The following is a 27,701-nucleotide window of genomic DNA, read 5'->3' on the forward strand; positions in this document are numbered from 1 at the left end:
GAATGAACATTTGTCTGGTAGCACGTTTACATTTCTTTCCTAAGCAGCTGGAATTATAATGGCCAATCTCACAGAGTGTAGGAGTGCGCTTTGGTAATAGGGCTGCGTCCGCCTGGAGCCTCTAGGAACCCAGCCTCACTATTCCCAGAGCGCTGCGCTCCACCCAGCGGAGGCTGGACCGTGAGGCGGGGCGGGGCCACCGCGGGTGCCCGGAGATTTGAGCCCTGGGTGGGTGGGGAGGAGCAATTGTGACCTGCCCGGTCCCTCCCCTCCTTGGGCACTGTGATGCTGCAGGGCAGCTGCTGGCCCAGCATGTCTGTCCCTGGCCCCCTCCCACCCGGTGTGTCACAACAGCGGAGGCGGCCGTATCTGGAGCAGTTGGGGTGGGCAGGCCCAGCTGGGAGGCAAGCGGGCGAGGAGAGCAGCCGCGATGGTGAGCTTTTCCAGGGCCTGGGGCCGCACGCAGGCCGGGGATCTGGGGCGCAGGCCTGGCAGCCAGCCGAGAGCCATGTCTACGCGGAGGCTAACGGATCCATCGCTTTGGATCTGCAAAGCTTGAAGTCCCCTGGGGTGTCAGCTCAGGGTCGCGGGGGTCCGTACCCTCCGGCGGAGGGCAGCCGGTGTCGGTACACTAGATATAGAGACCTGGGACAAGTCGCCCCTCAAAGGGACCTAAGGGACATTTGCACACAGGTGAGGAGAGGGTGGACATGGGAAGCCGGAGCAGAAGAGGTGAGATTCTGAGGGATCCCTAGACAGCTCAGGGACTAGAGACTAAGTAGGAGACAGTTCAGGGACTCCAGATGGGTGGGCTGGGCACGGGCGGCTAGGGGAGTGGGTGCAGTCAGGTCCCGAACCCAATCAAATGTGACAGAGCCCCAGAATGTGACAGAGGACTTAGGACGTCACAGTCTCCCCGGGCTTCAGGTCGTTTTCCTTATTCGTCTCTGGACATTTGCTTGGGTTTAGGGCACTTAAACTTGAACTCGCTCAGCTTCCCAGACATTGGGCACCCATGCCAACTCCCCAGTTTTTCCAGCGGTCAAAGTCAGAAGGACTTTGGGACACAGAAGTCTCCCTCGGGAAGGCCAGGGGGCTCAGGCTTCTCTTTTTCTTTACTATCATGGTTAGGGGCTCAGCAGCGGCTCCCTTCTCCCTCCCCCAGATCTACCTCCTTTTGCATATGCAGATCTTACTTGTAGGAGTGGGTCTTTCCAGACCCTATAGAATCTCTCCCACGACCTTCCGACACCCCCCCCCCCCCCCCGGCCTCTTGCAGCGCCGGGGGTGGGTAAATTCGTACCCGATCCACTTCCCAGAGCGCCTGAAAACTCAGAATCTCCTCGTTCAGAGCGCTGGCATTTTGGCAGCGGGGAGGCGGGTTGGAAAGGTTGGGTGGGGGAGGGGGCAGAAAAAGCAAGTCTCCTAAGCCAAGGTCAGGTTCTCTGGGCACTCTGGCTCTAGGTGTCAGTGACCGTGAAAACTCCCCTCCTCCCCCGTTCTCTGCTCACTTTGGAAAGGGCCCAGGGCCTTCTGGTTCTGGCTCCAGCTCTGCTGTTTCTAGCTAGAGGTCTGCCCAGCAGCACTGTCTCACCAGCATGCTCCTAGACACACCTGGGAGCTTGAAGAACTTGGGGAATATTGCCCATAGTGGCCAAAGGAATCCACTCTTGCCTGAGGACTCTGGTGTGAGGCCAAAGAAGAAGTCCAGGGGAGAATTTTGACTCCTGGCTCTGCAGCTAGCTATGTGACTTCAAGAAGGTCATTTAACCTCTCTGGGCTGGTTTTCTCATCTGTAACATGAAGAAGGGTTATGGTTCAAATTTCCAAGGCTACCCCTAGCTTTACTATTTTATACTTTTTATTGTGGAGAATTTCAAACATGTAAAAAAGAGAGAATGGAATAATGAACTCCTGTATATGCCTCATCCAACTTCAACAATTATCTGCTTATGACAAGTCTTGCTTCATATGTATTTCCTTTTCTTCACTTCCCATTGTTTTGAAGTAAATCCTAGGCAGCATACTCCAGATTTGATATTTAATATTTATAATATCTAGTATGTAGTGCTTTATAATTTTCAAAGTGTTTTCTCTTGTATGTTTTAATTTTGAATTAAAATGTCATAGCGACTTTCAGTGTGGAGCCTAAAGGAGGCTTATAGGGGAGTTAAGGATCATAATGTGGCCCTGTGAGCAAACTTTGATGTATATTCAAAAGGCAAGTTTCTAAAAATATCCAGGTCCAGGAAATAAAAATTCTAAACAGTAAAACCACACTTTAAAAGTGGCTGTTTAACTGAAAACCTATGGTTGAATATTTTGAAAAGAGAGTATCTTTTATTTATTTTGAAACTGACTTTTATATAGCAGGTTCTGTTTAAAATATTGAATCACATGGGTGGCATTGTCTTAATGGGAAAACATTTCTTGACCATTTCCCACTCATAGAACCTCTTTTTAAAACTTTCTTGACTCATTCCTGAAAGGCTACAACAACATATCTAATAAACCTAGAACCCAAAGAATCCCACCCTTACAGAAAGGACTTCACTTCCTCCAACAGGTTAGGCTTCAGGCATCCATCCCCCAGGCTCCCCTTTCCTTGTGGTGGTTGAGGGGAAGGCTTCCTCTGTGTTTAAGAAGAATTAGACACAACATTTCTATAGGTTCTGAATAAGAAATGTATAACGAATCCTATAACTGAGCGTTCCCACCAGCTCCCAGAGTCCCTCCAGTGAGCAGTTCTCCTGGGAAGTGAGACTATGACATCTTTTGGGAAAAGTATTATGGAGACTCCTGGTCAGGGGTCCCAAGCCAAGACTATGTCAATGATACCAGGGCACAGAGAAAGTGTATGTGGCTTTTTTGGGAGGTTAGAACATCTGCAGCATAGCCTCCTTTGCTACATTCCTTCTGAACTAGGGAGTACCAGTTCGGATGGGAATAGGCATCCAGGAAACAAAAAGCCTGTTTCCTGGCAAATATTGACAGTTAGGGGGGAGGGGAGAATTTTGGGGGTGAGATAGACACTGCTTCTGTGTCTGCAGTCCTCTGAAAACTGCCCCCTTGTAGGCAAGCATGACTCCAGAGCACTGCTGGAGTCACTGCTGGAATCACACTGCTGCACAAAGTGCAGGTTTCCCCAGAGGTCGTGGGGTACATGCCTCTGAACAGCAGAGGAGACAGATGAAAAGAACTTCCTTTGGCGGTGGCTTGGGTAAAGGTGCTGGTTAAATGAGGAAGAGTTTATATAGGAAGCTTCCAGGCTCTGGTCAGGCCCTGAGCTAAACAGCTAATGCTGTTGCTGAGTGTTCTTTCTGAGAGGGCTCCTGAGTGACCTTGAGAGGAAAATGAAAAGTTAAAAATACGTTCTGAGGGGGAAATAGCTGGGGAATTCAGGACCAGTGATAGGGAATGGGTGGGACTCTTGGAGGCAGAAGTGGACCAACTGCTCCTTTTCCCTTTGGCCACCAAGGGACAAGTTGTGCTATCTGTGGCCTTTATGGTTGCAGTTTCCTCTGTCTGTGTCTTCCCTCTGTCTGAATTTCTCCCAGATAATGAACTGTGGAAGAGAATGGGGAAAATGAAGTGGGCAGTGTGCATCAGATTAAAACTCCTGAACTGTCTCTCACACTTGCCCCCAATGTTGGCTAAAGCTTAAGGGCCTTCTGACATCAGTGGGACTCTAACATTGGGAATCTACTTACCAAACATGCCCGCTATTCTTTAAGTTAGTCTATGCCATCCCTATTGCTGCTCTATCTGCAGTACCTATAATGAGCCCCCTCTCTTGAGCCACTTTCACTTACTGTTAATTTAGGTCAAGTCTTTGTTCTTACTGTTTCTGGCTTGCTATCTATTGATTCCAAATGTGCTCTAATTGAATGGCTTTGAGCAGAGATAATTCAAACAATCTTTTATAAATAACATTTCTTCTTACTTTAGTTATTCCTTTGTAACCCTGTGGAACTACTTTTTATTTGCCATCTCTGACCTAGATCCTAAAATAAAGGTAATTCATTAGCCCGGCCTGACAACTAGACATAATCTGGTGTAATAATATGCTTCCTTAAAGCAACTGTGTGGCATTTGACCACAGTGGTGGTCAGGAGATGTGGACCGGTCTCAGGTTTTCATGTGGCATATACTGCTGTCTGTGTCAGTTCCTTTCCTAGATAACATGCCAGCTTTACTGTTTTATAATACTTCAAAATAACTTCTGAAGCTACAAAACTTCCTTCTACAGAGGATCCTAGTTAGCTTATCTTAGTCCTCTGGAAGCAAAACAAAAGAGAATGATTAATATTGAAATAAAAATAATGTAAGATTGATATAAGAAAAGGTTTCGTGTAGAGGAATTATAAAAGGGCTGTAAAGTTCTAGAATTTCTTTTTTGATGTTTGCAAAACGTAGGCTCCCCTCCCCAAGGAAGAAGAGAGTAGGTGGCACAGATTTCTCATTTGCTCTGCCTTTCAAGAGCCGACGCTTCAGGCGAACTGAGCAGTTGGTGGGACCTGCCCTAAAATTTCCTGCCTCTTGTTCACAAATGCTCCTAAGCCCAACTGAAATGATCATGTTGGCATCTCTAAATTCGTCAAGGTCTTGGCAAATATTCCTCTTCCAGGAAACCAAGCCTGAGTTGTTTTTTTCTCCTTTGAACTCCCATTGTTTCTTAGGCATTGGCTACTCTCTTGTTAAATACATTATAAGACCCCCTCAGGGTAGAATTTTCATTCTAATCATCCATATATTTATTGAGAACCCAGTACATTCAAGCACTGTGCTTGATGCTGGGGATGCAGTGCATAAACAAGGGTTCCTTGCCCTCATAGAACTTACTGTCTCTGCTAGGAAAGTCAGAGAACTGAATAAGCAACTATAATGTGGTATGATAAATGCAAGGATAGGGAAGAAGAGGGTTGCAGGAGCACATAGTAGGGGCCCTGTGCTGCTTTGTGGTTTTCCAGATTTCCTGTAAGAAGTGACATTTAATGAATACGATGAGTAGGACATAGCTCAGTACCTTTTGACACCTTTTTGTACATAACAACACAATAAATATTTGTTGTAGGAATGGTCAGAGTGGGTAACTTTTGTAGTTATCCCAGTGGTAGGTCTGTGTAAGGGTGTGTCATACTTTTCTTGAGGAAAGGAACTCCTCTATTAGGTCTCTCTGTCTCCCTCATTTTCACCCCCTGGATTGTAGGCAGAAAGGTCCAGTAGCACACAGGGGACCCTCTTTCCCTCACAGCATACCTGGAGCTCAGAAGCGGTCTGAGCTTTATAAGCCCAGATTCAAAATTGAACTGAGAGAGAGAAATAGTGTGTGAGAGAAAGCATGAGTTCTGGTTGGCTAGAGAGGGGAATCTGAAATCTGAGTTTGGAGCAAATGTATGACTTAAATATGCTCTGCTAGGTCAGCTTACTCTGCACCTCAACCCACTCCCTCCCTTTGCACACACCAGCCCTGAGAAACAGCTTGCTGGTTCTATCAGAGAAGGGTGACCCATTTTCAAAGAGGCTACCACCATAAGCCATTCTCAGTTTCTCTCTCACTGGAGCTTTCTTATGTTTGGAGTTTTGCTATACAAGCTTGGCCTTGCTATGCACTATCAGGTTTGCATTGATGTAGATGTGGGCACACCCAGGGCCCTGGAAGTTCACAGTGCAAGTGAGGCAGAGGTTATGTAGTGTAAAGGAAACAACTCAGCTAAGGTCAGAAGACCTGGATTCCAGTCTGGGCTCTTGCTAAAGAACTGTGAAATCTTGAATCTGTCCCTTTACCTTTCAGAGCCTCTGAAAATTTTAATTTGTGAAATGGGGAGGGAATCCTATTTGGTGATCCACAAGGCCAGTCTAATTCTAGTATCCTAAACATTTGGAGTTGGCATAACACCCCTGGTTATGCCAGGTAGATGACCTTTCTTGGGCATGATGGGTGGCCTTGGGAGGCCACTCTGGGTCCACTGGGTATTTATCTATGTGGAACTTCTAGGCAGGAAGATGGGAATTGTGCTCAGGTAGAGTGGCTGGAGAAGGCTAACTCAGTGTTCTGACAAATGAGGTTCTTAGTAAATATTAGTTGAATAAGTGACTAAGTGAAGTGGGAAGGAAGAGCCTGAGATCTTCAGGATAAGGTAGTTATGGTGAGTGGAGTCCTTACTCCCATTCTTCCTCAGTTCCTTTCTTTAATTATTTTCTTTTTAGTATGAAAAATTTCAAACCTCTTCAATAGCATTATAATGGAGCTATGCATCTATCAGCTAGATTTAATAATAATAATAATTTTTGTCATATTTACTTTACCTGCTATATTTATTAAAGTATGTTAAAGTAAAATACAGACTCCATGACATTTCAAATGCTTTAGAAATGACTCTAAAAATAAGTACATTATCATAGTTAACTGCACTTTCATTATCATGCTTAACAAAATTAATCAATTTCTGTATTTGTCCCCCAAATAATTTTGATTTGTTCAAAACAGAATTCAGTCAAAGTGCACATACTACATGTGAATGTTGTGTTTCTTAAGTTTCTTTTGATGTGGAACAAAGATATGATCTCTTCTATCATCCTTATTTTTCATGAACTGTAAAGATTGGATCAGTTGTCCTATAGAATGCTTCACCTTCTGGATTTATTTTATTGTTTTCTCCTGATGTCACTTAACTTATCACTCTGATTCTTGTGTTTTCTAAAATGTGGAAACTAAGTCTAAAATGTTCAATAGGTTAAGGCTGAATATTTTTGACAAGAATCCCTCATGGGTGGTGTTGTGTACGTCATGTTGCATCACATCAGGAGGTCTATAATGTCTGGTTTTCTCACCATTGGTAGTGATAAGAGTGATCCCAGCGTTAGGCTGTAACTGTTGCAGTTCCTTTCCCCCCTTAACTTGTAAGTAGCAGTGATTCTTTGGAGCTATGTGAATATCCATTTCTTTTCCAATCAACCTTTCACTTAATGGTGTTGGCATCCTTGTCCAAATCAATTATGTAACTAGGAACTGTAATGTGGCAACATTTCTTAATATAATATTCCTTTTACATTGATTAGCTGAGATTCTTTAGTTTTCCTTCATCAATGGGGCTGTTTGAATGGGCACAAATGAGTTTTATTTCTGTTTTCCTTTTGCAATAACACTAAGACTTGTGGACTTAAAAAAAAATGCTTATCTGGGGCGCCTGGGTGGCTCAGTTGGTTGAGCATCCGACTTCGGCTCAGGTCATGATCTCACAGTTCGTGGGTTTGAGCCCTGCATCGGGTTCTGTACTGACAGCTCGCTCAGAGCCTGGAGCCTGCTTCACATTCTGTGTCTCCCTCTCTCTCACGCTGCTCCCCTGCTCACGCTGCCTCTCTCTCTCTCTCTCTTAGAAATAAATAAAACATTAAAAAGGTTTTAAAAATGTTTATTTATTTCTCTTGTGTGTGAGAGAAAGTGAGCCAGGGAGGTGTAGAGAGAGAGGAAGAGAGAATCCCAAGCAGGCTCTGCACTGCTAGCAGAGCCTGACATGGGACTGGATCTCATGAACCATGAGATCATAACCTGAGCCAAAATCCAGTCAGACACTTAACTGACTAAGCCACCCAGGCACCCCAAGGAAGTGGATTTTTACATATACACCCTGTTTCAATCAAGTACCATTATTATTAATGTTTTATTTATTTCTGAGAGAGAGAGACAGCATGAGCAGGGGAGGGTCAGAGAGAGAGAGGGAGACACAGCTTGAAACAGGCTCCAGGCTCTGAGCTAGCTGTCAGCACAGAGCCCGATGGGGGGCTCAAACCCATGAACAGTGAGATCACGACCTGAGCTGAAGTCAGATGCTTAACCAGCTGAGCCACCCAGGTGCCCCACCATTATTCTTTTTGATGCTCATATTGTCTCATCTTTGGCAGTGAGAGCCTCTTCAAGTTCACTTCTGAGATCTTTTGACATCCCCCTAGTCTGTTAGCTTCTGTGCTTTCAGGCATAATACAGTGCTCTGTGCTGAACTTGTACATTGCTTGCCCCAGACCTAGACTTCTTTTTTCCCAGGAGTTCTGGTTCCTGTTAGTGGAGAATGACATTGGGGGATTTTCCTTTTCTCTTGACTGGTGTAGCCACTTTTGGGTTTGGGAAGTCTATCAGTTATTTCAGAGTCTATTTTATATTTCTAATTATTCTTGTAAATTAGCTTAACAGGAAAAAGGGCTGTTCCTAAGGTGCGTGTGCATGCGCGAGATTTTGTGAAGACTGGCATATTTATTGTGTCTGTGATATTAAAAGAGATCAAAAGAGGCTGATATCATTGATATTACCGCATTGGTAATTATCTGCTCCCAAAAAACCTTTACTCTTCCTCCTATGACCTTTGATATTTCTGAAATATCCCTTCATTCTTGCTGGAAAAGCCCAGGGTATTCCAGAAGGGAAGGCTGACTAGAGAGCAGACAGCATTACAGATAGGCCTGGAAGATAGTTGGAGTATAGTGCTGTTTGGGGCTGGGGGGCAAGATTCAGAAGGCTGAGGGTCAGAGCCACAGAGAATGCTGTCACATGATACACAGGATCAGACTCCTTTTAGGCCTCTCCAATGTCCCCTCAACTTTAGATGCCTCCTTAGGAAGCCATGTCTTCATGGATGTGAAAGATGTGGACTGACTGATAATACACTGGTTGTGGGGTCGTTCCTGGGTATAGAGTACTTTTCTTAGGTCTGAACTGAGATCTAAATTGAAGGCAGAAAATAGAGCTCACAGTAAAGGTGAGTGGAATGGGATCTAAAGTCTCTAACTTTCTACGTGTGCCTCTTCTGAGTGGAGAATAAAGCTACAAGGCAGTATCATAATGATAATAGTAAAGGCAAAAACAATAATAATCATGGCTAACTTATTATTTTCAGATGAGGGGAAATTAAGTAACTCAGCCAAGTTCATATAGCACAGCAGGTAAATTGTGAAGGCAAAATTCAGACCCTGTGGTGTGGACAACTTTGTGAGTGAAGCCTTTCTCTGACCACCAGACTCATGGAAATATAGCTGGGTTGTAGTCCCAGATAGGGCTATGTCCAGTTTGGCTGCTGTGAACATCTGTGCTCTGTGCTCCCTAAGGCAAGGGCATAGAGACCGGTGTAGGGTAGGGAAACAGTTCTAAAATTGAATTAGGGAGAAATGGGTCCTGACACCTCTGGATTTTTGAGGTGTTACTTATGGCAGCTGTGCTGCTCCCATGCCCAGAGAACCTCCAAGTTCCCTTTGACTCCATGTGTTTCAACGCCCAGCCACACTCTCTGGAGGCTCTGCTCCTGCTTGGGTTACTCAGTGCTAGAAAATGCCAGGTTGGGTCATGGATAAGAATAGAAACTCACAGACCAAGCACATGCTTCCATGCTGGGCTCTGGCAGGCATCATGGGCACAGAGCCACTTTGTTCTGGCCACTGCTTCCTCCCAGGTGGGATATATGGAGGTGATGAGACCATGCCTCCTAGTAAAACCCCATAGTCAATTTCTTTACACAAACACATGAAATATGTGAAATATGAAAATATTCATTCTCTCTCTGTTCTCTCTCTTTCTCACTCTCTGTCTCTCTCTCTGTCAGTCTCTCTGTCTCTCTCTCTCTCTCTCTCTCTCACACACACACACACACACACACACACACACACACACACACCGTCATCCTCAACTATTAGTACTAGGACAAATCAAGTAATGGTGGCTTCACAACAGAGTAATAAGAGATAAAGACCTTCTAAAGGTCAGCTTTAATATGTGGCCTGACATAGACAAGGAAGTAGGTTATGGTGACTACAAAGAAAATTTTCAACTTCTCAGAGTTCAGGAAGAGCCTAATTTATACACTCCCAATCCTTCCTTGCTGATGTAATAATCCTTTCTTCATCTTACATTTATAACCAGAACACTAAAGACACAATACCTACTTACAAAGTATATTCCTTCCACGAGTATTATCTGCTTTATGATATTCTGAGACTCTGTGTGTGTGTGTGTGTGTGTGTGTGTGTGTAAGCAAGAGAGGGAGGGAGGGAGAGGGAGAGAAGATAAAGAGAGAAGATGTTGCCTAGGAAGATTAGGGTCTAGGCATGAATATGAATGCTGTCACTGTTTATGGTAGTGAATTTATGGACAGTTTCTGCTGTTATCATTGGTTCATCCTTAGGAATTTTGTGGTTTGGAATTAGCCTCTTGTTTTATCAGTATAGCTGCCCTTTTTCCTTTTATTGGCACAAAGGAAAACCCTGGAAAACAACCTTTAGAGCAAATACCAAAACTGTGATTCTTCCTTAGAGCCAAATCTCAGTCCAGATGCAGTGGTGCCCAGACTTGATACCTCAGACCCCACCTGGTTCTAGATGACATGGTTGGAGGGATGGAGATCCTGTGAATTGAATGCCTGGGAGAAACAAGTCCTCAGATGTGCAGGATATAGCACAAGGGCATGACCAAGGCCTGGGACTCTCTGACCTTGATTCTGCACTCTCCCTACAGCGGGAGTGCATATCAGTCCACGTGGGTCAAGCAGGAGTTCAGATTGGCAATGCCTGCTGGGAGCTCTTCTGCCTGGAACATGGCATCCAGGCGGATGGCACCTTTGGTGTCCAGGCCAGCAAGATCAACGACGATGACTCATTCACCACCTTTTTCAGTGAGACTGGCAATGGGAAACATGTGCCTCGGGCTGTCATGGTAGATCTGGAGCCTACTGTTGTTGGTGAGTATGGGGTAGGATTCTTTCCACAGAAAACAACATGAAGCTGCAGAGGCTTTGGTTCATGGTAGCTAAGGAAGCAGAATCTCTAATTGCAAGATAGGAGTGGCTCAACTAGAACTTCCCCACCACACATGACTTCTGTTACCTCCTTGAAATCTCCACAGTCTTCTGGAGTCTCACAATAGCAATCACAGATCCCTGCTCCCCCATTACAGCTCTAACCTATGCAGAACAAAATACCCGGTACTTAATCCCCTTAAACATGCTGAGAAAGATCAAAATTGTCAAGATTCTTTACTATAAACCAAGAGCAAAAAACACAAATAATTTTAGAAATTATAAGAAGTCTCCAAATAGTCAATTTCCCAAAGTATAGGTTTCTGATTCTACTATAATTACAGTCTTTTCTCACGGGTGAGGTGTAACTTTGCAGTATTGTGCACACAGAATACAACAGAAGACATATTTTCTTACAGCCAGAAGTTGCTGTAGTTCTAGAATGAACCTCTTCTGGATCTTAGAACACAAGAATTCTGACATGTTTTAGAGCAGGATTCTTGGTGCTTCACCTTTCCCCTTAATCTCTCTCTGCCCCACCATACTTCTCCTGGGTCTGACTCCTGAGTCAGTCCTCAGCTCAACATCAGGATTTCCTCAGCTTCAAGGCTGGCTCACCAAGCAAGGGATGGGTAAGTTTCACAGAGATATCTGGGCAAATGTCTGTAATGCCTGAATACTAATTTCTAGGGACAACAGACTAAAGGTATAGAACCCTTGGATACTTTGTACAAATACAAAATGTGCAGATTACCCTCCCAGGCTTCTGTGCAAATGGGTTATTTCCCTGGAAGGGTGGAGTAGAGGAACTATGAATAAAAGCTCCATGCAGTTGGGGCTTGATACATCTTCGTCAGACATATGTCCACTTTGTGTAGACCCTTGGAGGTGAGCTGAATAGTCACCCTCTCTAGGACTCCTACTCTTCTAGAACCCGGAACATAGCTCTGCTTCAGTGTCATTCTAAAATATCTCTAATGCCTGACATATATTAAGTTAGGGGTGGGACAATTGCTGGGAGAGGAGATCACCGTGAATCTTTCTCTGTATCCCTGGAACATTTTGAGAGAGAGAGAGAGAGAGAGAATCAGAGAGAGAGAGAGAGAGAGAATCGTAAGCAGGCTCCACACTTAGTGCAGAGCCCCAACATGAGCTGAAATTAAGAGTCGGATGCTCAACTGATTGAGCCACCCAAGCATCCCTCCTTAGGACATTTTAATGCACATGAAATTGGGTTCAGGTTTTGGATAACCTTGCAGCATCAAAGAAAACATACAAGAGAAGACTTAAAAGGTCAAAGTGGAAGGAAGGAGGGGCAATCAACTTTGGTGTTTCACAAACATTGTGAATCTAAGACTTTCAAAACTTCCAGCCAGAAGAGCAGTTGCCTTCTCTTTGCCTGCTTGAGTCATAGACTTCTGGTTCTATTAGTGCCTATGTTACCCTGGCATTCTTTTAAGCTTTTGCAGATTTATTATCGGGTTGTCTGGTTTTACCTCAGTAGAGTTTTATAGGTAACGGAAATGCAGACCCAGAAAAGTGTTGTATGTTATTTAATGGGGAAGGATGTATCTCTTCTAGAAACAAGGTTGGAAGAGCTGATAGTTTCCATCTCTTGGTAGATGAGGTTCGGGCAGGAACCTACCGCCAGCTCTTCCATCCAGAGCAGCTGATCACAGGGAAGGAGGATGCAGCTAACAATTATGCCCGGGGCCACTACACAGTGGGTAAGGAGAGCATTGACCTGGTGCTGGATCGCATACGGAAGCTGGTAAGTATTAACAAAGGTGGGGAACTGGTAAGTCAAGCTAAGATGGATAGGTCTAAGCCTGACAAGGATTAGTGGAGGCCTATCCCCTGGCTACAGGATAGAGCTCCTAAGATTTGAGAATTTCTTCTTATGCTCTCTATAAGAAGCATCCACAGGGATGATGCCCTTCCTCCTCCTGGACATCATGGACTACCTTGTAGGCTGATGCCCTAATAATTCTTATTGATGCTCTATGATAGTATCTGGGGGAAATTCTAAATATAAAGAAGGCTTGCTGTTTGCTTGTTGGAAGCATAGGTTAACAAAAAAATTAACTTGGAAGAGAAGAGGAAGAGATCATTGATACATTTGAGCACTTACAAATGCCAGTTAAATACATTCCTTCACTTAATTCCCTTAATGATACAAAGGAATTCACTTCCCTGTACTTTACAGATGAAGAAATTGAGGGCCAGGTAGTTTAAATCTTTTTTTTTTTTTTTTTTTTTTAATGTTTTATTTATTTCTAGGAGAGAGAGAGAGAGAGACAGTGTGAGCAGGGGAGGGTCAGAGAGAGAGGGAGTCACAGACTGAAACAGGCTCCAGGCTCTGAGCTGGCAGTCAGCACAGAGCCCGACGCGGGGCTCGAACCCACGAACCGCGAGATCATGACCTAAGCGAAAGTCGGACGCTTAACCGACTAAGCCACCCAGGCGCCCCTGAGGGCCAGGTAGTTTAATAATTTAGCCTGGGTCACACAACTAGGATTTGAATCAGGTTGGCTTGAATAGAAAGCTTTGTATTGTGGGGTGGGTCACTTTTTCTATTTGAGCTTTCATTTCCTTATCTTTACAATGGAAATGTTTGGACTTGATTAGTGGTTCTGGAGAGCTAAGGATACCAAATTTTTGTATATATTCACTTTTTCTATTTAGTGGAGGGCTCACAGGGGTTGTCTATCTCAAAGCTGTCTATGGGCGTCAAAAATTCAGAACCAGTATCATAGGTCATACCCAATGGGAAAATTCTAAGACTATGAATTCACTTAGTTATTTTTTTCATGATTAAATTTAGGTTTATTTATTTCTTTTATTTTTTATTTTTTAATATAATTTATTGTCAAGTTGACTAACATACAGTGTATACAGTGTGCTCTTGGTTTTGTGGGTAGATTGCCGTGATTCATAACTTACATACAACACCCAGGGCTCATCCCAAGTGCCCTCCTCAATGGCCAGCATCCATTTTCCCCTTGCTCCCAGCCCCCCATCAACCCTCAGTTTGTTCTCTGTATTTAAGAGTCTCTTATGGTTTGCCTCCCTCTCTCTCTGTTTGTAACTGCTTTTTTCCCATTCCTTTCCTCCATGGTCTTCTGTTAAGTTTCTCAAGTAGCATATATGAGTGAAAACATATGATATCTGTCTTTCTCTGACTGACTTGTTTCACTTAGCATAATACCCTCCAGTTCCATCCATGTTACTGCAAATGTCAGGATTTCACTCTTTCTCATTGCCAAATAGTATTCCATTGTATATATAAACCGCACTTTTATCTTCTTTTTTTTCTTTCATTGTTTATTGTCAAGTTGGTTTCCATGTAACACCCAGTGCTCATCCCCACAAGTGCCCTCCTCCATGTCCATCACCCCCCTTCCCCTCTCCCCCACTCCCATCAGCCCTCAGCTTGTTCTCAGTATTCAAGAGTCTCTCATGGTTTGCCTCCCTCCCTCTCCCCAACTATTTTTTCCCCTTTTCCTCCCCTATCGTCCTCTGTTAAGTTTCTCCTGATCCACTTATAAGTGAAACATATGGTATCTGTCTTTCTCTGACTTATTTCGCTCAGCGTAACAGCCTTGGGTTCCATCCATGCTGCTAAAAATGGCCAGATTTCATTCTTTGTCATTGCCATGTAGTATTCCATTGTACAGATAAACCACATCTTCTTGATCCATTTGTCAGTTGATGGACATTTAGGCTCTTTCCATGTTTTGGCTATTGTTGAGAGTGCTGCTATGAACATTGGGGTACATGTGCTCCTGTGCATCAGCATTTCTGTATCCCTTGGGTAAATTCCTAGCAGTGCTACTGCTGGGTCATAGGGGAGTTCTACTGTTAATTTTTTGAGGAACCTCCACACTTTTCCAGAGGGCTGCACCAGTTTACATTCCCGCCAACAGTGTAGGAGGGTGCCCGTTTCTCCACATCCTCACCAGCATCTAGAGTCTTCTGAGTTGTTCATTTTAGCCAGTCTGACCAGCGTGAGGTGGTATTTCAGTGTGGTTTTGATCTGCATTTCCCTGATGATGAGGGATCCTGAGCATTGTTTCATGTGTCTGTTGGCCATCTGGATGTCCTCTTTGGAGAAGTGTCTTTTCATGTCTTCTATCCATTTCTTCACTGGATTATTTGTTTTTCGGGTGTGGAGTTTGGTGAGTTCCTTATAGATTTTGGATTCTAGCCCTTTATCTGATATGTCATTTGCAACTATCTTTTCCCATTCCGTCGGTTGCCTATTAGTTTTATTGACTGTCTCAACATCTTTATCCATTCATCATTTGATGGACATTTAGGTTCTTTTCATTATTTGGCTATTGTTGAAAGTGCTGCTATAAACATTGGGGTACACGTGCCCCTATGAATCAGCACTCCTGTATCCTTTGGATAAATTCCCATTAGTGCTATTCTTGGGTCATAGGGTAGTTCTATTTTTAACTTTATGAGGAATCTCCACACTGTTTTCCAAAGCGGCTGCACCAGTTTGCATTCCCACCAACAGTGCAAGAGAGTTCCCATTTCTCCACATCCTCATCAGCATCTGTTGTTTCCCAATTTGTTAATTTTAGCCACTCTGACCAGTGTGAAGTGGTATCTCAGTGTGGTTTTGATTTGTATTTCCCTGAATAAAGAGTGACATTGAGCATCTTTTCGTGTGTTTGTTGGCCATCTGGATGTTTTCTTTGGAAAAGTGTCTTAAATTCCTTTAGTTCTGGTAAGAGCTAACATTGAGTACTTACTACATGTCCTTGCTCAGCATATTATGCTATCTAATAATCACAATAATTTTGTGAAATGAATATTTTTTATTGCCCTACTTTAGTCAGGAAGAAGCAGAAGTCTGGAGGGGTTCCATAACTTGCTTAAGTTTTTACAACTGGGAAATGGTAAAATTGATATTAAAACTCAGGTTCTCTGATTCCATTTATATTTCTGAAGTTGATACCTAGAGCCAGTTTTCAAGGCTGGGCTGAAATATATAGTCAGGAGTTCCCACAAAACCAATGACAAGGGCAAGGAAAATGGATAAGGAGTTGGAGCTTTCAAAGGGTAAAGTTATTAATCACTGTCATTCTGAAACTCTTATTCCTGGTTCAACCAAGCCACTGGGCTAGAAACTTCCACGTACCTAGTAGCAAGCACATGTTCAGTTTGCCACCCTATATACTTTAGCTAGTCCTCTCCAGATCAATCCATCTCCTTTTATCTTACTTGTTCAAGGCTGTTTTGATTTTATCTACATAAAAATGTTGAGGAATGGAGTGGGGCAGACAGAGAGGATTGCCTGCCTTTGTTCACATGAGGGTATTCTCATTAACTTGTCTTCTGGTTTCTTCCCATTCTCTACTCTTCTCCAGACAGATGCCTGTTCTGGCTTGCAGGGCTTCCTGATCTTCCACAGTTTTGGTGGGGGCACTGGCTCTGGCTTCACTTCTCTGCTGATGGAACGCCTCTCCCTGGATTATGGCAAGAAATCCAAGCTAGAGTTTGCTATCTATCCAGCCCCTCAGGTCTCCACTGCAGTGGTGGAGCCCTACAACTCCATTCTGACCACGCATACCACACTGGAACATTCAGATTGTGCATTCATGGTGGATAATGAAGCCATCTATGACATCTGCCGCAGAAACTTAGACATTGAGCGCCCTACCTATACCAACCTCAACCGCCTCATCAGCCAGATTGTGTCCTCCATCACTGCCTCTCTCCGCTTCGATGGGGCCCTCAATGTGGACCTTACTGAGTTCCAGACCAATCTGGTACCCTACCCCCGTATCCACTTCCCACTGGTCACTTACGCACCCATCATATCTGCTGAGAAAGCCTATCATGAACAACTCTCTGTGGCTGAGATAACCAGCTCCTGCTTTGAACCCAACAGCCAGATGGTGAAGTGTGACCCAAGACATGGCAAGTACATGGCCTGCTGCATGCTCTATCGGGGGGACGTCGTGCCTAAGGATGTGAATGTTGCTATTGCCGCCATCAAGACCAAGAGGACTATCCAGTTTGTAGACTGGTGTCCCACAGGCTTCAAGGTGAGTGCTGAGGACTTAGGGAGGAGATAGACAATTAGAGAAGCAGAAGGAGGTTACCAAGGATGGGGAAGGAAGATGTATAAATTCCAGGGTCTTAGGCATACAATTCCATGAGATCTTTAGGCTTCATGGGATGATATGGGGAAAGGGGCTTAAGACGAAGGTCACATTAAGTTCATTCATTCATTCATTCATTCATTCATTCATACGTTTTTGGTAAGGAGAGACTATTTGAAAGGATTATTAAAAGAGAGAGGAGGACAATTGCAATACTCAGAGAAGTACTACTACAGTAGGGAAAAGGCTTCTACTGCTCCTATCCTGACATCTGCAAGCATTTCAAAGGTCAGAAAGAAAAGAGTTATTCTTTAATGGGGAGGAGTGTACAGGCTAGAAAGAAACCATGTGGGTAAGTGGGATGAACAAGATGAATGGGTAGAGGTAGCTGTAATCTGACAATAGATCAGAGAATGGAATTAACCAAATTATTCAAACTACCAGAGAGGTATAACCCCTTCCTTTAACAAAAGATGTGTTTCTCTCCCAATTTAGCTTGAAAAATTAAGTATTACCCTGTAAGTCTTAACTCAGTGAAGATAAAATATTTTATGGTTATTACAGGATTGTGAATCACTTATTTTGTGAGCCCTTGACATTTCCTGTTAATTAGAAGTAAGCAGAAGCTGAGGAAGCCTATTGTAGAGTCTGGAAAATGCCAGACTCAGGGTTAGTAGGGAGATACAACAGCCAGGGAAGACCCATGGAGCTCAGGACTAGTGAATGTTGAATGTTAGAGGGAACTTCTTTGAGTCGCACAGGCAAGGCATGCAGCTGGTTTAGTGCATGTGAACTGCTTGACCACTTTGTCCTGTGTTTCCACGGTCTTTAATCAGATTCCTGTATCAAAATAATTATATCATTTACATTAATATTCATTAGTAACCCCCAGTCATGCCTTTAATAATTCAGGTTTACTCAGCACCAGGGGTTGACGTACCAGTTGGCAGAGATAAGAGAAGAGCATTCTGTTTTTTTCTGGTGGGACTTACCAAAAACAAGTCACCATATACCAGTCTCTTGACTGACCTATTTGCATATGAGGCTTTGACCTAGCTAATCTCCTTTGGTAGCATTCTTCCTCACTGCTATACCCTTAGCTACATACACAATCTTTTTCCCTAGACTACACCTATTTTTTTTTTTAATACTATTGCTTACATTTTTAAAAAATATTTATTTTGAGAGAGAGAGTGTGCATTCTCGCCTGAGTCAGGAAGGGACAGAGAGAAGGAAAGAGAATACCAAACAGGCTCCATGCTGTCAGTACAGCTTGATCTCATATCATGACCTGAGCCAAAACCAAGAAAGAGTCAGATGCCTAACCGACTGAGCAACCCATGTGCCCCAAAACTACACCTATTTTTATGGGTCATTTCCGCTCATTCTGTGAAAACAGTCAAAACCTTCCAGGGGCGCCTGGGTGGCTCAGTCGGTTAAGCGTCTGACTTCGGCTCAGGTCATGATCGAGCCCCGCATTGGGCTCTGTGCTGACAGCTCAGAACCTGGAGCCTGTTTCAGATTCTATGTCTCCCTCTCTCTCTGACCCTCCCCTGCTCACGCTCTCTCTCGTTCTCTCAGAAATAAATAAAACATTTAAAAAAATTTTTTAAAAAGACTTCCAAAATATGGAGTTCTTTTTAAAAAATTTAAATGGAAATAAATGACAAACCAAGCTAGTAGGAAAGTGAATAGGAAGAAAGAATAAAAATGAGATATGAGAGTGGTGGGGAAGTTAGCAGAAAGGAGATGCCCCTCATTCTATCTCTTATTTTAAGCTTCTGTTTGGGAATTATGTCCAAAAATATAGGTAGTGCTAGCATCTTTAGCTGCCTTTCAGAAAAGCATGTGCTTGTTGAACTTCATTCTCTTGCATTCTCCCCAAGGGTGTTTGTCCTTATTTGAATCAGTTGAAGGGATAATTACTGTTTGAGAGAGGAGAGTGGGCCTCAGACACAAAGTTTTTTCTGGTCAGGGTCAGATCTAGCAAAATATGTGATGCAGTACAGTTATATTCATTGCCCTTCCCCTGCTCATTTTTTGGCCCTTTGCCTTGTCTTAGCATTACCTCCACCATGAAGATGTAACTTTTGTTTAAGAGGAAAGATGATAGATGATTCTAAATTCATTTAATGGGTTACCACCTTAGCTATAATATAGTCTGCTGCAACTCCCACCTACATCTCTCCAGAGGACATACATTTTAAAGCTATGAATTTAAGAGGCTGACAATTAAGGCATGATGATCTGGGTAGGAGAGGTATTTTTTGGATAGTACTGTGGTTCTTAGTGTCCCATGAATATTTTCACAGTTTGTTGCCTTAGACTTCTTCCCGTTTTCTACAGTCTCTGAGATTGGCTTTGGTTTGGTAAATGTGCGTGGGGAGAAGGGAGATTTCTCAGATAGTACCCCTAATATCAGATTGGGCTAGGGTTACCTTAGATGGCCCTGCCATGCTACCAGATATTGGGAAGTAGCCTTGTCCAGGCAAGGGTTTTAATGAACTTTCTTTGATTGAAATCCTTGTTTTTATTCTAACAAGCCTATTCCCCTGAGATATGAGGACTGATTAACACTAACACTATCCCCAAGACCTTTTGGATTTTTAAATCTATTGCTTGGAATATCTCCATGATCGTTTAATTTTTATTTATTTATTTTTTATTTTAGAGAGAGAGAAAAAGTGTGAAATGGGGAGGGGACAGAGGGAGAGAGAATTTTAAGCAGGCTCAGCATGGAGCCCATTGCAGGTCTCAATCCCACAACTGGGATCGTGAACCAAGCCAAATCAAGAGTCAGACCTGAGCCACCCAGGCGTCTCACCTCCATGATCTTTTAAACAGCCCTTTACCCTTGGCAGAGAAACTTCCCTTAAATTGTTGAAAACTTTAGATGACCATGTGTAAAAGAATAAACTTCAAGTCTAGAAATTAATTTGCCTCTGAAAGGGGATCTATTTCCCTTTTCAAGATAAACATGTATTGTACACCCCTATTAATAATGATCCCATTCTTTACCCTCATTTGTCTCCTTGAATCTCCACACTACATTTCTACCTAATACCATCCCTCTTCTCCTCTTCTTTCACAGTCTTTATTTTTTCCCAAGTTTTTATTTAAATTCCAGGTAGTCTTTTGCAGTTTTTAGATTTCACTGCCCTTCCTCTTAAATTTGCCTGTACCCAATTCCACTCACTTTTGATTTCTCTTCAACACTGATTCTCTGTTTTTGCAACCTTTTGATTTTCTCTTTTCACAGCCAGGCCTGCTCCCATCCCCACACCCATGACTGTGTCTTGCTACCACATCATGTTACCAAGATAACCCCATTTTGAATTATCCTTCGGCTGTTTTGCATCTTCTTTTGTTGTCCCTCCTCTTTCTCTGTTCCTTAGGTGGGCATCAACTATCAGCCACCCACTGTGGTGCCAGGAGGGGACCTGGCCAAAGTCCAGCGGGCTGTTTGCATGCTGAGCAACACCACAGCAATTGCGGAGGCCTGGGCCCGCCTGGACCACAAGTTTGACCTCATGTATGCCAAGCGGGCCTTTGTACATTGGTATGTTGGAGAGGGAATGGAAGAAGGAGAATTTTCAGAGGCCAGGGAGGACCTGGCTGCTCTGGAGAAGGATTATGAAGAAGTGGGGACCGATTCATTTGAAGAAGAAAATGAAGGGGAGGAGTTTTAAATACACACATTCCCCTTGGTTGTGTCTCTTTATTTATGCTGCTACACTCAAAGAACACTTAACTATTTCAAGAGTAACAGACTACACACCTGAACCCAGCCCAATTTCTGTGTATGAGATGTATGACACTAGTGCCTAAGAGTGACTGGGCCGAAAATGGATGCTGAGTTGTTCAGACCCTCCTTTGGGTAAAAGTAGCTTTGTGTCACAAAAAAAATGAGAGTCACTGTCTCTAGGTTAGGGGGAAGCCAAGTTACACATTGTGAAGAGACCTAATCAGGATTTTAAATTCTACATTAGGCTGGGTTCACCCCAAAACATAGTCTGATGGCTGTGGAATGGTAAAACACTCTGGAAAGGAAAGATTTAGGCATTAGGAAGATTCCAGGAAGGAAGTGGGACTGACAGAGAGTGAGAAACTACACACATATTTTCTGCTTTTGTAAAAACACAAATAAATGAATGAGCTCATTCAGGTAGTGTTAACTGATATAAAGTAAAAACAAAAAGTGATGAGAAAAAGTGTTTGGGGAGGGGATGCTCCTTTAGACTGGGTGGTCAGAAAAGTCTTCATGGAGATCTGAAAGACAGGAGAGAGCCATCACTTAAAGTCAGAGGATCCTGGGTATAGAGCAAAACACAGATGTGGGAACATGACTGGAATGTCTGAAGAACATAAAGGAGGTCCATATGCCTGGAGAATGGTGTGAGATGAAGACAAGATCCAAGAGCCAAGCTGGGGCCAGGGCTTATTTAGCCTATGGTAAGATTTTTCTCTAAGCGAAACAAACATTTGGAAGGTTTTAAGCAGGACATACTGTACTTTGTATACATATACACCTTATCTGTAATCCTCCCAACAATCTCAAAATGGATATTCTCATTTTATAGATGAAAAAGCTGAGGTTTACAGAGCTGATATGTTGCACATAGAAAGAGAGCTCAGATAGCAGGGACTACCAATTCTATTCTCTTGTCTACCCTACTCTAGTTCTTTGCCTTGCTATCTGTGCCTAGGTTCCAACTGCTGCTTCATAAAATGATGGATGGGGAAGAAACAAACATTTATGAAAGTGAGGATGAGTTAATGCATCTCTTCCCTGAAGTTGGCAACTCTGGTAGGATTTTAGGAAAATAAAAAAGCTGCTTATATGAAATTACTACTGGTAAGATACCAGTAGTATCTGGTTGGACCCACAGTAGGTCCCTACGTATTAGATACACACCTTGTTAATTGCTGATCTCCCCTACATTTTTATTGTCTATTCCTTGGAAGCCCTCAGAAAAATAGTATAAAATGTTCCAAAAAAGGAAGAGTAGGTAAGAAGTAATTCTGATCACTTCTAAAGGATTGTTTTCAGAGAAACAAGAAAGAAACAAGAAACTTTCTTGTTCTTTTGAGATCACGAAGCTAAAAAAAAAAAAACAAAACCCAACAGGTCCAGATCTGCTGTCCATTGTGACCTCCCTTGCCTGAGGATCATTCCTGCACCAAGTCCCATAGGTGTCTGTATAGCTGTGTACAAATTTATTAAAGAATTGTATTAGAGAATAAGGTCAGGAGCTCAGGAAGGAGCATATTCTCTCTTGACAGAAGTTGAGAGACCTACCCATGGATTTCAGATAAGCCTCAAAGTACTTGCTGAGTTTATAACTATCACCTAAGTAGGGAGAAAATAACACATCCTCAAGGCCAGGGTTTAGGGCTGTGGTAAATAACTTATGGTATGTTCCTTTCCTCTAGATTTATGTGAATTAGGTTAAATTAACAGGAGTGGCAAAGTCACAGAAGTGCTGTTTAAGAGGTATGAATAAAGGGGGTTATGCTTGGGGCGCCTGGGTGGCTCAGTCGGTTAAGTGCCCGACTTTGGCTCAGGTCATGATCTCACAGTTCGTGGGTTCGAGCCCCGTGTCGGGCTCTGTGCTGACAGCTAGCTCGGAGCCTGGAGCCTGTTTCACATTCTGTGTCTTCCTCTCTCTCTGATCCTCCCCCGTTCATGCTGTCTCTCTCTCTCAGAAATAAATAAAAAACATTAAAAAGAAAAAGGGGGGGTTATGCTTCCATCTCTTGTGCAACGTAATTCCCAAGAGTAAAGGTGAGCCTTGAATTACCCACCTTTTCTAATGAATATGCAGCAAGAAACTCCTTATATGACCTTGTATATATTGTATTTTGGATTTAGAAACTAAAGTCTAAAATGTAAAGCTATTTGTTTGGCTCATGGTCAATTAGAGAGAATATAGACTTTCTAAGCAGGTTCCATTATTTTGCTGTGTGTGTGTGTGTGTGTGTGTGTGTGTGTGGAGAATAAAAAATATAAAAATGGTCTTTCTTACAAATGCCAATGCAAAAATCATTAGTAAAATACTATCAAACAGAATTCATGCATTGAAAAGTACAGCACAACCAAGAGGGACTTATTCCAGGAACTTAACCATAGTTGAATGTTAGGAATCCCACCAATCTTAGAGCCTGCATCATGGGAAAACATTAGAGGCATTTCACTAAGATTAAAAACAAGGCAGGGATGTAGGATGCCTTGGATCTCCACTATTATTGAAATTGAAGTATTAGCTAATGCACTTAGGTAAGGGAAAATAGAACAGTAGTTGGAAATGAAGTAAAACTTTTTTCTATTTGTAGATGATATGGTGGTACATTTGGAAAATCCTATGCTATAAGACTAATTTAAACAAAGTATGTCTGTATGGTAACAGGATATTAAATTAACTTCTAAGAATTAATAGCTTCATTTCACAAATAATAATTGGTTAGTGGAGGACAAAACCTCCATTAGCAACAGAGATGAAAAGAGAAATACTTAGAAATAACGACTTAACTAGAAATGTTTAGAAGTCTTTATGAGAAAACTTTAAACTCAAAGACACAAAAATGGATGAGTAAATTTAAAGACCTTCCTTATTATTGGATGGTAACTGTCAACAAAATATTATTCTTCCCAAGTTAATTTACAAATTTAATGCAGTCCAATAAAAATGCCCATTACCATTTGTTTAAAAACCTTTATTGTAAGATAATTACAGATTATAGGAAGTTGCAAAAATGGTATGGAGAGGTTAAATATATCCTTTACACCATTTCCTCCAACACTTCTATTTTTGCATAATATCAAATCCAGGAAATTGACATTGACACCACTTGTGGGTCTGTGCAATTTTATCACATGTGTAGATTTGTGTAATTACAACTCCAGTCAAGATAAGGAACTGTTGCAGGGCACCGGGTGGCTCAGTCAGTTAAGGGTCCGACTTCAGCTCAGGTCACGATCTCATGGTTTGTGGGTTCGAGCCCCGCGTCGGGCTCTGTGCTGACTGCCGGCTCAGAGCCTGGAGCCTATTTCAGAGTCTGTGTCTCCCTCTCTCTCTGACCCTCCCCTACTCACGTGGTCTCTCTCTCTCTCTCTCTCTCAGAAATAAATAAAACATTAAAAAAAAAAAGATAAGGAACTATTGCATCACCACAAAGACCTCAATCCTACTAACCCCTTTATATTGGCACTCATCCTCCTCCCTTAACCCTTAACTATTGACAATCACTAATTTGTTTCCCATCTCCATAATTTTGTTACTTTGAAAATGTTATATAGATGGAGTTACAGAAGTTTACCTCTATTTCTAGTTTCTAAGAGTTTTAAACCATAAATCAGAGTTAAACTTTGTTAAATGCTTTTTCTGCATCAGTTGATATGATCACATGATTTTCCTCTTGAGCCTGCTAATATGGTGGATTACATTTATTTTTGAATATTGAACCATCTTTGCATCCCTGGAATAAAACCCTACGTGGTCAAGGTGTATAATTCTTTTTATAATTTGCTGGATTCTATTTGCTAATATTTTGTGAAGAATTTTTATATCAGTATTCATAAAGGATATTGGTCTGCAGGTTTCTTTTTTTGTGCTGTGTTTGCCTCAGTTTGGTATCAGGGTAATACTACAGGGAAACCCAACTAGGCCTGGTGATTTCTTTTTTGAGGGTTGTAAAAATTAAAAGTTCAATTTCTTTAAAACATAGGGTTTTTAAACTATCTCCTCTATATTGGTGAGGTGTTGTAGTTTGTGTTTTTCAAGGAATTGTTCAGTTCAAATAACTTGTTAAATTTGTGTGTAGAGTTGTTATATTCTCTTATTACGCTTTTATATCTGCAGGGTCTGGAGTAGCATTCCCTTTTAAGTTCCTGATATTGGTAATTTATATCTTCTCTCATTTTTTCTTTGTCAGCCTGGCTAGAGGTTTGTCAATTTTATTGACCTTTTCAAAGAATAAATTTTCTATTCCTCTGATTTTTCTTCATTGTGTATCTTTTCCAATTTCATTGATTTATCCTCTTTATTTCTTCCTTCTTGCTTTGGGTTTATTTTGGTCTTTTTTTTTCCAGTTTATTAAAGTGAGAACCTATATTACTGATTAGAGACTTTTTTTCTTCTCTAAAACATTTTAGTGCTATGAATTTCTTCCTTAGTACTATTTAAGCTGTAACCCACAACTTTGGTGTGTTGTATCAGTGGTCTGATATGCACTACTTTGGTAAATGTTCCATGTGCAAGTGAAAAGTGTATTCTGCTGTTGATGGATGAAGTGTTCTAAAAACATTGATGTACTTTTTGGTGCATATGCATTTAGGATTTCTATGTCTGCTTGGTGGATTGATCCTTTTGTTATTATACAATGGGTTTTCCTGTTCCTCGTAATTTTCTGCTCCTGTTTTTGATTATTGTATGCATGGCATATATTTTTCCAGTTTTACTGTCAACCTATCTGTATATTTACATTTAAGTGAGTTTCTTATAGACAACACACATTTGTTTATGGATTTTTTTAAAACCCATTTTATGACTCTTTTAGCTAGTGTATTTAGACCACTTACACTTAATGCAATTATTGGTATGTTAGGACTTAGTCCTGCCATTTAATTTTTTTCAATGTTTGTTTATGTTTGAGAGATAGAGACAGAGTGTGAGTGGGGAAGGGGCAGAGAGAGAGAGGGAAACACAGAATCTGAAGCAGGCTCCAGGCTCTGAGCTGTCAGCAGAGCCCAGTGTGGGGCTTGAACTCACAAACTGTAAGATCATGACCCAAGCAGAAGTCAGATGCTTAACTGACGGAGCCACCCAGCTGCCCCAGGCCTGCCATTTAATTTTTTTGTTATCTTCCTTTCCTCTCTGTTCTTTCTTTTTTTCCTTTTTCCACTGTCTTATGGGTCATTACAAATTTTTTTAGAATTCCATTTTGATTCCTCTATAGAGATTTAGAGTGTATCTGTTTGTATAAATTCTGTAGTGTTTGCTATAGGGCTTAATTTATCCTGGTATCATAGTCTACTAGTGTTGGCATTTTACCAGTTTAACTGAAGTGTAGAAACCTTACAATTCTTTAGGTCTTGTTTACCCTTCCTCACTTATAATTATCTAAAATATTTCTTCTAGGGGCACCTGGGTGGCTCAGTTGGTTAAGCATCCGGCTTCGGCTCAGGTCATGATCTAACGGTTCGTGGGTTTGAGCCCGCATCGGGCTCTATGCTGACAGCTAGTTCAGAGCCTGGAGCCTGTCTTTGGATTCTGTATCTCCCTCTCTCTCTGACTCTTCCCTGCTCACACTGTCTCTACCTCTCTCAAAAATAAATAAACCTTTAAAAAATTTTTTAAAAACTATAAAGTATTTCATCTAGATATGTTGAGAACATTAGACAATGTTATACTTTTTTGCTTCAACCATCAAAGGTACTCTAGGAAACTGTAGAGGAGAGGAAAGTCTAGTGTATTTACCTTTATTTTTACTCTTCCTGATGGTCTATATTGCTTTCTGATGAATGGAGATTCCTTCTTTTATCATTTCCTTTCAATTTCAAGAAATTCCTTTAGCCATTTTTTCTGGATAGGTTTGGTGGCAGCAAATTCTCTTAGTTTTTCTTCATCTGAGAATGTCTTGATATCCCTTTCATTCTTGAAGGATATTTTCACTGGAATAGAATTCTGGATTCATAGCTATTTTCTTTCATCACTTGAAAATATTATGCCACTTCTTTTTGAAGGGAGAAATAGAGAAATCTATTGTCATTTTTGGAAATGCTTTTCTCTTACAGATAGGTGTCATTTCTGTCTTGCTGCTTCAAGATTTTTTCTCTGCCAATAGTTTTAAAAGTTTGATTATGATGTATACTGATGTGGATTTCCTTGGCCTTATTTTTTGGGAATTGCACACAGTTTCTTGAACCTGTAGGTTTATGTTTTTTGCCAAATTTGGGCAGTTTCAGCCATTAGATCTTTAAATACACTTCAGAGACACACTTTCTTCTCCCTGTCCAGAACTTAGTGACATATTGATGAATGTTAGATCTTTTGTTATAGTACCACAGGTCATTGAGGTTCTATTAATTTGACTTTAGTCTGTTTTCTCTATGTTGTTAATATTAGGTAATTTCTGTTGTTCAATCTTCAAGTTCACTGATTCTTTTTTCTGGCATCTCCATTCTGTTGAGTTCACACAGTGATTATTTTCTTCTTAAAAGTTTGGCCTAACCAAACAATTTTTTCTTTTTTAATAAGCTTCCTTTTCCATTTATTTTTTAATGTTTACTTATTTATTTTGAAAGAGATAGAGACAACACACACACATGTGAGTGGGTGGGGGGCAGAGAGAGAGGAAGGGACAGAGAATCCCATGCAGGCTCCATGCTGCCAGCGCAGAGCCCAACATGGGGTTCAAACTCATGAATGATGAAATCATGACATGAGTCCAAATCAAGAGTTAGACACTCAACCGACTGAGCCAGCCAGGTGTCCCTCCACTGATTTTAAATATAGCTATTATTTAATATGTTGCTTTTTCCACTTACAACACAATGCTAATAAAATGGGATGTTGTTTCCTTTCCTTGTGCACATATTCCTTATTCAAGTAATGAGAATGCCCAGCAATTTCAGTACAGTAGCTCAACTTTAGAACTGTCACTGAATTTGTTATAAATTGGGTTCCTTCAGTTTTTGTTTCTTTGTTTGTTTTGTTTTACTGTGGAACAATGTTAAGGTATCTAGACTCAGGTTGGCTTAATGAACCTCTTCAATGGTGGGCCCAGAAGAGGCGCCACTAAATGC

General features: G+C 41.9%; 1 protein-coding gene across 1 annotated transcript; it reads left to right on the plus strand.

Annotated features, from left to right (window-relative positions):
• The first annotated feature begins 339 nt into the window (after window positions 1–339).
• On the plus strand, window positions 340–20,604 carry TUBA8 (tubulin alpha 8). The gene is made up of 5 exons (XM_039250012.1): window positions 340–433; window positions 10,499–10,721; window positions 12,401–12,549; window positions 16,160–16,840; window positions 20,293–20,604. Exons 1-5 carry the CDS (start codon window positions 431–433, stop codon window positions 20,584–20,586), a joined length of 1,350 nt encoding a protein of 449 aa, XP_039105943.1. The 5' UTR covers window positions 340–430; the 3' UTR covers window positions 20,587–20,604.
• Window positions 20,605–27,701: the final 7,097 nt, after the last annotated feature.

Source organism: Hyaena hyaena, unplaced genomic scaffold (assembly GCF_003009895.1).
Source record: "Hyaena hyaena isolate Hyena2069 unplaced genomic scaffold, ASM300989v1 scaffold_368, whole genome shotgun sequence".
NCBI classification, from domain to species: domain Eukaryota; kingdom Metazoa; phylum Chordata; class Mammalia; order Carnivora; family Hyaenidae; genus Hyaena; species Hyaena hyaena.